At 39.5% G+C, this 12028-nt stretch overlaps 1 protein-coding gene and 1 long non-coding RNA gene across 5 annotated transcripts in view; one reads left to right on the top strand and one right to left on the bottom strand.

Moving 5' to 3' along the window:
• The window catches only part of LOC119494136, a 73393-nt gene that overhangs the window by 8666 nt on the left and 52699 nt on the right, over positions 1-12028 (top strand). The window lies entirely within an intron of this gene.
• glra4a (glycine receptor, alpha 4a) overlaps positions 10001-12028 on the bottom strand; it is a 54144-nt gene continuing 52116 nt past the window's right edge. For all 4 annotated transcript variants that reach the window (XM_037779754.1, XM_037779751.1, XM_037779752.1 and 1 more), the window contains one exon: positions 10001-11211. In XM_037779754.1, the coding sequence (XP_037635682.1) occupies positions 10909-11211 (303 nt within the window). In that variant the 3' untranslated portion in view covers positions 10001-10908. The remainder of the gene's footprint in view (positions 11212-12028) is intronic.

The raw sequence follows: 12028 nt of genomic DNA, 5'->3' as shown, positions 1-12028 counted from the left end.
GAGACTATCATCACCAATACCATTTTGTACTGCCAGAGCCCCTTCAAAAGTTCAGGTCCCTCCTGGCCAAAGCGAGGACTGCCACGAGGTGCTCACAAGCCTAAAGTGTAGCACTCCTACTGGGTGAAAATAGCTGCTGCACTGTACTCTCTGAACTGCCTCCTCAATAGCTGATAAACTAGACAAAATTATAGTAGAATTGAGCTGCTCCGAAACTATTGCAGTGAACTTATCCCCCCAGATGCTCCATTTCAGTAACTTTCTCAACTCACAGTACAGTAGGCATAGAAAAATCATCAGTGGCTGTGGGAGGTGAGACAGGAGGTCAAGGTGCATGACACAACTTTGGCAGAAAAAAAAGAGAGGTCACCGTCCTTTGTTTCGTTTAGCAGCATCAGATCAACGGCTTCAGCAGGAAGGGGGAAGACCAACAGTGTGGGATCAGATATGAGGGCAGCAGGGCCGGGCATGGGAGACCAACTACAACACTCACAGTAATCACATCGCTGCAGGAGATCAGGAGAGCAGTGAAAATGCTGCCAGTGTTGCTGTCACCTCTCCGTGGATAAGGGCCAGAGGCATGTGATGTATAGCCTGTAGGGTTTGAGCGAAGATGCCATCGCTGGTGGTGTTGATATCCATTGTGGAGTGCTGAAGAAAAGTCAGTGAGGACATAGTTTAATCCTGAGTATGTTTGTGCCAATTTCAACATTCAGGCCCTGAAGGACAAAGTCTGTATGAATGAAAACTTCAACACAGTAACAACAACAAAAATCACTATTTGTATCTGACAGTTGCAGGAGAATTCACACTTCAAAATCTAGTAAAAGAATATCCCCATCTCAGGCACCTAAAAGACAAAATGAATAATTAATTAAGTAATTAAGTCTTTTGAGAAATATCAGAAAGAAGACAAGCCTCTTACAGAGAATGAGAATGGCAGAGAGGGAAAAAGAGTTTGATAAATTGTTAATATCAGGTCAGTGTGTTAAGACATCACCCCTCAAAACCCTTAGATATCACTGAAACTTTTACCCAGAGGTCTTTGATTACAAGACGATTAAACTTTTGAGAGCTTATATTGTAAAACTGGTATTGAATTAATCAAGTTAGGCAGTATATGGTTATATTATTGTCGAATGTAACCTGAATGTATTAAATTATATAAATAAATTATGCATATTAGATGTAAGAGGTCAAACTCTTTGCTTGCATGCTAATTTGGAGCAAAAAAAGGAAGTGGAGGAATTAGCAGAGTGACGGGGTCCTGCAGGCTCAGCCTTGCTTTTGACCTGCCAGTGAAAACAAGCGAGATGAAGATGGAAAGGCTAACCTTAAGAGACATCACAAGCATTCATTATCACGCTGTCTTTGGCATTTTCTGGGATACGTGATATTTAACAAAGGGTCTTTTCCTTGCCCCACTTTTAATTAGCACAGAAGAAAATGACCTTTTTGAATCATCACGGCCCGCGTGTCACCTTCAGAGAAGAGATTACATCTGCTTTTTGGCATTATTGATAATGTGTTTGGATTACGGCATTTAATATTTAATATTCATAAATGAAATCATAAATATTATGGCCAGCTTGGACTTTAGACTACTGACAATGGGTTGTTCACTTTGTCAGTGGTGGAAAGCATTTACTAAAAAAGTGTACCACCTGATAATTTAAGTTATTATAAAGCGTTATAAAGAAACTTGCACAGTTGGGACCATCATCTCTTGTTTGAATGAGTCACATAATGACTGAGTTTGCACTACACCAAATGCCTTGAAGAGTTTCTCTCTGGGTGGTCAGGTATGGAGGCATTTGAGTCAGACTTGAGTTGTGATAAGAATTCTTCATACAGAATGCAATCTAGCCACAATAATATACACTAAAAGCAGTGGAAAGTGCTCAAAAGCATATGAGCCATTTTGAGGGGATCTTAAGAACATAAACATGTTGACATGGTGAAGAAAACATTGGGAGAGCTGCACTGGGTCAAGAAACTCTGTGTTGGAAATGTTGAAGTAAAAAAACAGGTGCTCTTAAAGGATGGGAAGTGGTCAAATAACAATAGAAAAACAGTGACTTACTTACTTAGCTTACTTTGATTTGAAACGCGTTGGTGTTATTTACTTAATTAATGATTTTTAATTCACAATCAGTTCCTCGAATGTTTTCCAGACTGCCATCCTATACCGAGGACTTCCTTTCAAAGTAAATTGGACATTTTTTAGCTGGATTTATGTTTCAATGGTGTTGAGATGTGACTGCATCCTTTTGGCTACTGCTTTTTTTAAAATTCTGATGCTGAGAGAGCGAACTCAGCACAGTGGTCAGAGTTTTGAGATTTGAGTTGAAGACTTGTAGAGTTGCATCAACCAAGCTCACGAGATCCTCGTATAGCTACACGACCACAGGAGAGAGAGGCTTACTGGAGAATGTTTTCTTTTTTCTGTTCCTTGTGATAAATATATTCTCGCAGTAACAGAAATGGGCCGTAAAAAGTAATTCCACTAAACTAATTGAAAAGTGGCATCAAACCAGCATTTCTTTGGATGCTTGCTGCGTTTATGCCCGTCTACAAGTCTAATGAATCTGAAACATTTCCAACACAATCAAAGTACCAAAATGTCTGGTGTTGGACAGCCTGTGAGTCACGGAGGTAAAAGTAATGAAAGTAATGGTCACCCTGGAGAGCCAGTGAAAAAAGAACATGTTTGTCTCTTTATTTTCTCTCTTTGGTGAGAAGCCAAGGAGACATGTAGCTGTCTCGACTACACGCACGCGCCTGTGCTGTTGCACATACATGCATCGTCTCTCATGGAAATAATTATTTTCCCTGCTGGCTCACCTCTCCCAGCCAACCTCCAGCACTGAATCAGTGTCAGAGCAGCAGAGGAAAAAGGCTGCAAGCTGTCTCCCTTGCTCGCTCTCTTGGGCATTAACCGTAGAGCGTGTCGTGTCTGATGGACAGGGCAGAAACGGAGGAAGAGAAAATCTCCTGTTTACTCAAATAGTAGCAAGAGCGGTGGAGCAGAGGCCTGCGAGCAGGGTGGATGAGGGACGGACGCAGTGTTGAGGAACTTAGCAAGGCAACAAACATGCTCATCCATACAGACACACACATCTCCTTTTCCACGCCAGTCATGGCTACTTACCTGAAGACGTTTTCACTGCAGTTAGTCAGGACAAGGAGAAATGGGATGAAGTGAAAGGGCACAGAGGAGAAATAATAATGTTCAAGTCCTTTTTGTAAGTGTTCTCATTCCCAGGGCGTCAAATACAGACGCTTTGTCATAGCCGTCAGCATTTGATACCACCGTGAAAGGGCGCCTTGTGCGCCGGTGAAGTTGTTTTGTTGCCTAATCCTAAGAAAGTGTTTTTGTTTAATTCACAACATTAATCACGTATTTACTGCGACCGAAAAGTCACGCCGAGGGATCATTAAGCACATGTTTAGTGCGACGGAAAAAGTGACGCCGAGGGGTCAGACAAAGCGTCCGTACACATGATTAAAGATGTTGTTGTCTGTCTCTCTGTCAGCTATGTGTGGGAATACAAGGCTGCCATGCCAGACTATATGATGCTGTAATGTGGCCGTTGTTCTACCTTTTTCTGTTATTTTCTCACGTATGGTGTGGTGTTGCCATTTTTTTTTCTCTCCTGTGAAGTGTCTTATTTCACCCATAATGCATTGAGTGACAGGCTTTCTAAGTCAGTCTTACATTAGTCACTCTATAAGGAAGCTTTATGCAACAGGTATTTAAGTGTCTATTAAGTCTGACTTAAAATTATATTTAAGACAAAGTCTATCTTTATGCAACTGGCCTCAGGACTTAAAATATTAAAACTGTATCACTCTCGCATTACTGCATTTATCTCCTAGAACTTCTTTCTGTGGATGTCTTAAAGGTACGATGCAGGTGTTTAACTTTTTACTGCACTTAAACCTAGTCCTATAAATAAATATTTGCTTGTACAGATGACTTTACATCCACTGTGTTGCATGTGGAAGGGAGCCCTTACACATGTTCTGGCACCTTGTATGAATAATTGCTGTCATACCTAATTCAATCGTCAAGCTTCAGCTCTCCCCAAGAAATTCTGAATATCTCATAAAGCGTAGGGACTTTTGAAAAGGGGTTTGACATAATTCCGACTGGTGCCTATTCTCTCTACAGAGGGATTGGGAAGGGACTAATTCCTTGTTTCTCCTGTTTGCACACAAAGGAGATGCAGGGTGCATATGTGTCTATAACCATTATCCACGTAACCCCCCCCCGAGCTGCTGTCTTCCCAGCTGTAGGGCTTCTCTCAGATGTTGGAATTACAGAAATGTAGAAGCGCAGTGAGGGATTAGTGGAAATGAATCCACATAGGATTTCCTGTATAAGTATACACAGGGATGAGTTTTTCAGTGCTGTTTCCCCCGCTGTGCTCTTGAAAGCATGTCATTTGAAGATGCATGTTGTCTGATTTCATTATTCAAATTACATTAAAACTCTGCTTTCTAGATATAAGTTAGAAAACGGTTTTAAATTGAAGGAGCCTGGGTGCTTATCTGACCTTCTTTGAGGAACGATCATACTGGTGCATCAACCTTCTTGACTCATGCAAAGAGGGTGGACAGAGAGCGACTTGTCAACCCTTCTCAGCACCATGTTTGCTTACATAGGCTATCTGGCTGATGTTGTCTGTTAGAGGTGTGTTCTTGGTGTAAAAAAAGTGTCAACAGAGCTCGAATTCAGAGAATAAATCTAGTGGAATATGTTAAACCGCTGTTGTAGATGCAAGAACAGCAGAAAATATTTGTTGATGGCTTTTGCATTTCTCACTATCACAACAACATCCTGTCTCCACCCTTTCTCAACACACCGCAGTCGGCTTCAGGAATGTGGTTACAATATTGTTTCTTCATTTCTTCAAAGTACCATCCATTATCTGAGGTTTTGAGCCACCGACCTTGGTATTGGTGGCCCAAACAGATGAGGCAAAAGACACAGGAAATGGCTGTTCTTCTCCATTTTAAGAATATTTGGAACAAAGCTGTATTGCATGCATTTTACGTGGCCTGGGATCGTTTGACAGTGAAAGTAAATGACTCCTAGATTGTTTTTCTTTACGTTAGGTATCATTATTAAATCAGAAAGCATCCAGCAACAGCAACACTTTGGATCTGCTTATAGTTACAGTGTGTAGGATTTGGCAGCATCTAGTGGTGAAGGTGCAGATTGCAACCAACTGAAATTTCTCCCATTTGCCAAGCGTGTAGGAGAACGGTGGCCGACGTGAAAACGAAAGGCTCTCTCTAGAGCCAGTGTTTGGTTTGTCCGTTTTGGGCTACTGTAGAAACACGGCAGCTGGCTCCGTGAAGAGGACCCAAAAACACAACAATTCGTATTTTCAGGTGATTATACACTAAAGAAAACATACTTATTAATATTATATTCAATTTCTGGTGGACTCGTGGGTCCAGAGATCACTTTTGTTCATCTCTTCCCTGCAAATTAGCTGTTGGCCAATAAAAATAATTTGTGAACATTGTGTTTTAGAAATGGAGACGTCGGGCGCCTGGGTTAGCTCAGTTGGTAGAGCGGGCGTCCATGTATCAAGGCTTGGTCCTGACTGCGGCGGCCCGGGTTCGAATCCGGCCTGTGGCCCTTTCCGCATCCACTCTCTCTCTCCCCCCTTTCAAGACTCTATCCACTGTCCTCAATAAAAATGGAAAAATGCCCCCAAAAAAATAACTTTAAAAAAAAAAAAAAAAAGAAATGGAGAAGTCATATCCCCCTGACGTGCCATCACCTTGTTTCAGCCGAGGCTACAAACTCCAGCGTCGCTCTCATACATGCTTTACAGTGTGCCATCGCTCTGATTAATATTTATTACCCACATCAGGACCGCAATATTACATCTTTTTCGGGGCTGAATGTGGAGCAGTTTCACTGAACATGAGTCTAATATGTACCTTAGGCTGCAAACCTATGTTCAAATGCAAATGTTGGCACTGCCAATTGAAAAATAGCGAAGAAATCTAAAACATGGGACCAATACAAATAGTCCTACACGCAGTAAGTAGAAGATGCACTGGAATGTACACAAAATTAATTCTTATGAGTTATGGTTAGCTTACAGACAACGCTTAATGTCTTTCTGTTTGCCTTGCCTTGACGTTCTAGGAGAGGTATTTGTATCAGCTTTTAGCTTCCTACCTCTCTCTTGGATTTATGTATATCTGAGTATATGTAGGTAGAAGTGTCTTTGTGTACATATTATCTCTTTTGTAATCATATTTTTTAATAGGTAAATAATAGATTAAAACAATATAAATACCATTACACAGCTAATGTACAGTGATTCCTACTGGAAAACAAACCAACACAATAAGACCAAATTGCATGTGTCCCAGCATTAGATCATCAAGCACTGCAGGACATTTGCATTAAACCTTTACCCCACCCACGCAGGAAAAGAAAGGTGTATTTACAGTGCATGGATATCTGTTTCCACATGCTGGGAGACATTCACAAGATTTGCATCCATAATGCTGCGTGGAGCAAGCGGTTCCCTGTGTTTACACTCATATATTTAAAGGTGACACGTCTAGCATTGTCTCATTAATACATCACTGTCAAAAGAAAACAATATTTTCCCCTCGGCTGCTGTTTCTTCATTCTTCATACGCGGTTTCCTAGAGATGCAGGGATATTTATCATGTTTGGTACTACAGATTTTATCTTACTCTATTGTTAATGAAAATAGATAGTCACGTAAATGCTCATTTGTTTTTAAAAGATAGTTCAGCTACAACATTACAGTTGCTGACTTCATTTCAGATGGTAAAGGAATACATTTTTCCATGAAAGAAATTAGAAATTGTTTTCCCTACAAACATGTTTTTCCAAAGCAACCAAGGAGAAAAGCTCACCACTAAAAGATAACAGCTCATCTTATTGCTGTCGTAAAATGTCATTGCATGTGAAGAAGACACACATAAGAGTGTTATTTTTGTGTCTACGTATGTGTTTCTGTTTTTATGTGCATGAAAGCGTAAGAAGCCGGTGGCTCTATAGGGACAGACGTATTGATTGCAGGTCTTAGGCTGCTCTCTCAAAGCTCACACATCAGTTTTAGCTGTGGCACCATTGACATTCAGCTGAAATGAGGAGGGGGGAAAGCGTGTTGATTACCCCCGAGGGAGACTGCAAGGGCGTGCCTTGTACATGATGACCCGGAGCAGCTACATCAAACGTGCATTCTTCTGTTCATTTCTACATAATCTGGTGACTTGGAGTACACGTGTCATTCATCAACATAAAGCAATCCTTAGAGGAAGCCTTCAGAAACACACAACACGACGTCAGAGATGTTTAAAGCCGGTGGAACAATGAATATTTAATGTTCTCATTTGGGTCCATGGAGGATTACTTTCATAGATTACACAGACTGATAGCGGTGGTTTTCTTTTTGGTTGAGGGTTGTGACAGGTTGAGGGGTTTCGGGGGTGCATTTGTTCAAGTCATCACACCTTTGGGATTTTGTGCGTAATGAAAGTTAGCGCGTAAATCCGCTCGGCTGAGTGAAGATCCTACAATATTGGAATCCATCAGTCTTCCCAGTGTCCTTGAAATAATACACATTGTGAGGGGGATGTGCTGTTCTCTGGAAGACGTGATGGAGCGTAATGTGCCAGAAATCGCGGGCCTGTTTTGCGCGTGTCAGTCAGGGTTTGTGGATTTAGAAAAGCTTCTTACATTACCACAAACGTGCTGTATTTGACACTATTATTGAAATGATACCATCACTGGAATACAGTGAAAGGATAGTAGCTGGTAAGGCCATGGAACATCTAATGATACTGCTTCTTTGTTTTGGGTCTGGGATTATTATCTTCGTAGTGTCAGAAATAGTGTTTAGAGCTTTAAATTAAAACATATATATTACCAATATTACCATTTTCCGACATTTTATATATACGTATATCGATTAATCATGAAAACCAGAATTACCTCCTCTCAGTTGTATGCCTCCGCAGACCAGTTAAGTTGCAGTTTACATCCATGTCCGTCCAAAATGTCATCACTTCATCATGATAGACATTTCTGTGAAATTGTCAAAATTAGCATAAGAATTCTTGAGTCATGTCCAAATTCTAATCAGTTCATCCTTGAGTCCAGGTGGACATTTGTGCAAATTTTGAAGAATGTCGCTCCATGTGTTCCTGAGATATTACGAGAATGGGACAGACGTGAGGTCATAGTGACCTTTGACTTTGACCACCAAAATCTAGTCAGTCCATCCTTGAGTCCAAGTGGACATTGGTGCCATATTTAAAGGTATTCCTGAGATATTGCGTTCATGAGAATGGACCAGAACGAATGGATGGACAGACAACCCGAAGACATAATGCCTTGGGCATAAAATAACCGAGAGATGAATCGATTAAAAAAAATAATCTGCAGCTGCAGCCCTTATTTTTAATCCACATTTTTGTGGTTTCACGTTTCTAATAAAGGGTTGACAAGTTTAACCTTTTTATAATTGGTTAATAAAACATTTACTAATATTATATATATATATATATATATATATATATATATATATATATATATAAACTAAAAGCCATTTAAAAGAACAGCTTTTGTGTTGCCTTGGCTGGTGCTTATACTTTCTATTTAGTAATAATTCAATTAAAATTGTTGGTAATCCATTAATAAATACTTTGTTTCTCACTTTCCACTAAGCCATGAGCTGCTCTAAATGTTAATACATCATTAATAAAGCACTATTCCAGACTAATAAGACAGTTTCATGCTAGAGGAGGATAAACACCACCCAGAAGGACTTTTCAGAAGGACTTTTCAGAACCTGGCAACCCAAACTTTGCTTGTATTAATGGATCTATAAAGCCTTAATAAAAGATTTACTAACAATAAAGTCATTCATTACAACTCGGAGACCTTTTTATAAAGGGTGACTTAATAGAAAGTCACTGTTTTCTTTTTGTTTTTAAAGAGAGTTTTGAAAGCAGTGCCAGTGACATGCACTCTCCTGTTTTTTACATTTGCAGACTGATGTCAAGAATGTTTTTTTATGAGTATGTAGTGTGCTAACATAAAAATTGGCACTTATTGTTAGTCCTTTCTATCAGTGGCTTTAACGGAAAATGGCTCCAATCCAAGGTTTTCAATTTTGGAGTTGTTTGTTGTTAGAATTGGGACTTAACCGACGGGGGAAAGCAGCGCTAGTGAAGAGCAACGGCCAATCTTTCCGACATTTGCATGCCCTCACATTCTGTTTTTAGAAATCTACTTAAGCTGTCAGTATGAAGGACTTCAGTGAATATGTCAAGCCACTCCGTCCTTATTCTGCAAACCATCAGCTATCTGTGGCAATAAGTCCACTCCTCTCGTTTGTCTTTATTTATGCTCCTAAGATGTATACACCATCAGCCCCTTATAAAAACCCCTCATTTCACTTCAGTAGGCTGTGATTCAAGACGATAATATGGAACACTGGATACATTTAAAATAATCTATATCAATATAACAACAGAGAGAAGATAAAGTAGAAACAAAGGCATGCTTGAAAGCACACATGCACACACACTCCCTCTTTTTTCATTACCTGGGGAACCATACAATACAGAGGAGTTGATTAGGATTGCCGACAAAAGGACAGTAGGCTCCAGCTGCCTCTCTGAATTCATTGTCATTAGCAGTGGAACACCAAGCCCTTTTCAAACTCATTAGTTGATAAAACAACCCTCTGATTTCCCATTAAAAAACCCATTCGTCCTCCCTGGCTGGCGATGCTCCCCCTCCGCCGCATCCCTGCGTTTCCACACCTTCAAAGCCACTCCTGAGACTGGGACAGAAATGGCAGCTCTTGTGTGATTTTCTCGACGAGTTTGTCCAGATTCTTCCCAGATTGATTAACCATGCTATGGTTTCACAGCTAACAATTACAGCTATGATAAAAAAAGAAAAGACCCAGAACCACTGATGTGAACTGATTACTTATTGTGCATCTGCAGAATTTACAATTTGCTTTTATTGTAAAGTTTGATTTCCACTTTTTGGTTAAATGTTTTTTTTTTTATTCCCTCTTGGGATTTGGAGCTGATGGGCTCTATTAGGGACTGAAATGGAAAAGTAATTGATGCATTTATTCTGTGACTGAATTCTTATCCACTTTTAAAAAAAACATTTCTATGCACAACCCCTGCATCCTTTTTTTTTTCCAGAGTAATCAACTGAATCTTTAGCTTAAAGAGGAACAAATCATTTCTTGTTTCCTGGCAGAATATCAATTTATTTAAATTTAGACAAAAAGGAAATACATATTTGTGCTTTGTGCAGTTTAATGAACAGCTTTTTTTTTTTTTTTTTTTAAATACACTTTATACACTGTTGTATAGATATAATCTTAATTGAATTATCACCACTTTTTTTTGAATATTAATAAATCTCAAAGACCCATCCCTCCCCCTCGCACCCATTGGTACCCGTTAGATAATCTAAAGGTGTGAAAAAACCCTTTATCTTTTTGAATTTTCAAAAACATTCATTCAAAGATGCGTAGTGTCAAAATTCAAGTCAGTATATCTCATCCAGCCAGGATCAACATCGACTCATCATGTCAAACAAAGGTCATGAACCCACAACTACCAGCGGTGATTTGTCTCTGTTGTAATCCGGATGAAGACAGATACGAGACGGCGATCGCAGACACCAGCCTGAATCCAAACAGCTTAACCTTGTCCTTCGTCTGAGATCCTGAAGACGCACCTGAGCACAAAGTTTGTAGCAATGGTTTTTAAGAAGCAGATATGCCTCTTGACACATTTCCTCGTTGTAATGTAGATCTGACAGGCAGTTTTGGTTCTGAGAAAACAGGGTCGGCACAGAGCGTTCTACAAAGCTGCATGGATGTCCTCGTGTCGCAGCACTTTATAGGTGATCCAGTAGAAGATGTTAAATATGAGGAAGCTCAAAGGAAAGACGGCTCTGGATATGGTGTCAATGCGCTTGGCCCGGTCCACAAAACGCTTGTGAAGTACATCTCCATCGCTGAAAGTAACCGGAGGAGGAGGCGGCGGCGGTGGCGGTGGGGTGTACACGGTGGCCCCCTCCAGAGCGCCCTTGGTCTGCAGGCAGTGACCCATTCCGTAACCCCGGAAGTAAAAACCACGGCTCTCCCTCACCATGTCCTCTTCCTGTGGAGTCAAGCATATGGAAAACAGATTGGCCTCGCTGTCAACAAGAATTAGCTCACAGCTTTTTACGTTTCCTCTCCGTGGCAAATTCCCAAATGTGTTTTGGGTGCAGCAGCACAAAAGGGCAGCAGGGTGAGAACATCCGCAGAAAAAACGGAAGCATGGAAATGTTGACTTCAGGGATGATTTTAAATATAGTAAATGATTTGTCAGTGATTGTCTGTAAAACCAGTAGGTTGTGCCTCATGTTTTACCATTATAGTACATTCATGTCACAGAGTATGGAGGATGGAACCTGCCAAAATAGAAAATAAATACAAATAAATAAATGACTCTATAAATAAATAAATATGCCAATAAATGTAGGAATTAATAATTGATAAAATATGACCAAAATTGATATTTCTGTTTTTTGCTTTTAATTTGCTTCTTTATTTATTAATTCCCCTATCTACTCTTCTATTTCATTTTCCCATTTATTTCTTTTTGTATTTATTTTTATTAACTTTTAAATGGATGTTAAGAAATGGATTTATTTTTTGCATTAATTTTATTTATTTTTTATTTCATTATTAATATAATTATTAAATTGTATGTATTTTTTTTATTTATTTATTGCTGCATTAATTTACCTTTGCATTTCTCTCCTATTTATTTCCCCAAACTTATTTATTTATGTATTTTTTTCTTTCTTTCTTATTTTATTTTCTTATTTAATTTATATTCTATAACAGAGTTGTTTCTCTGAAAAAAAGAAATACCTAGTGATGTTTGGAAAATCCCACATGATCATCCAACAACATAAATGTATTTCCCA

Source organism: Sebastes umbrosus, chromosome 9, assembly GCF_015220745.1.
Source record: "Sebastes umbrosus isolate fSebUmb1 chromosome 9, fSebUmb1.pri, whole genome shotgun sequence".
In the NCBI taxonomy this organism is placed as follows: domain Eukaryota; kingdom Metazoa; phylum Chordata; class Actinopteri; order Perciformes; family Sebastidae; genus Sebastes; species Sebastes umbrosus.
The sequence above is the reverse complement of the archived record's forward strand: the minus strand, read 5'-3'. Positions and strand labels throughout refer to the sequence as shown.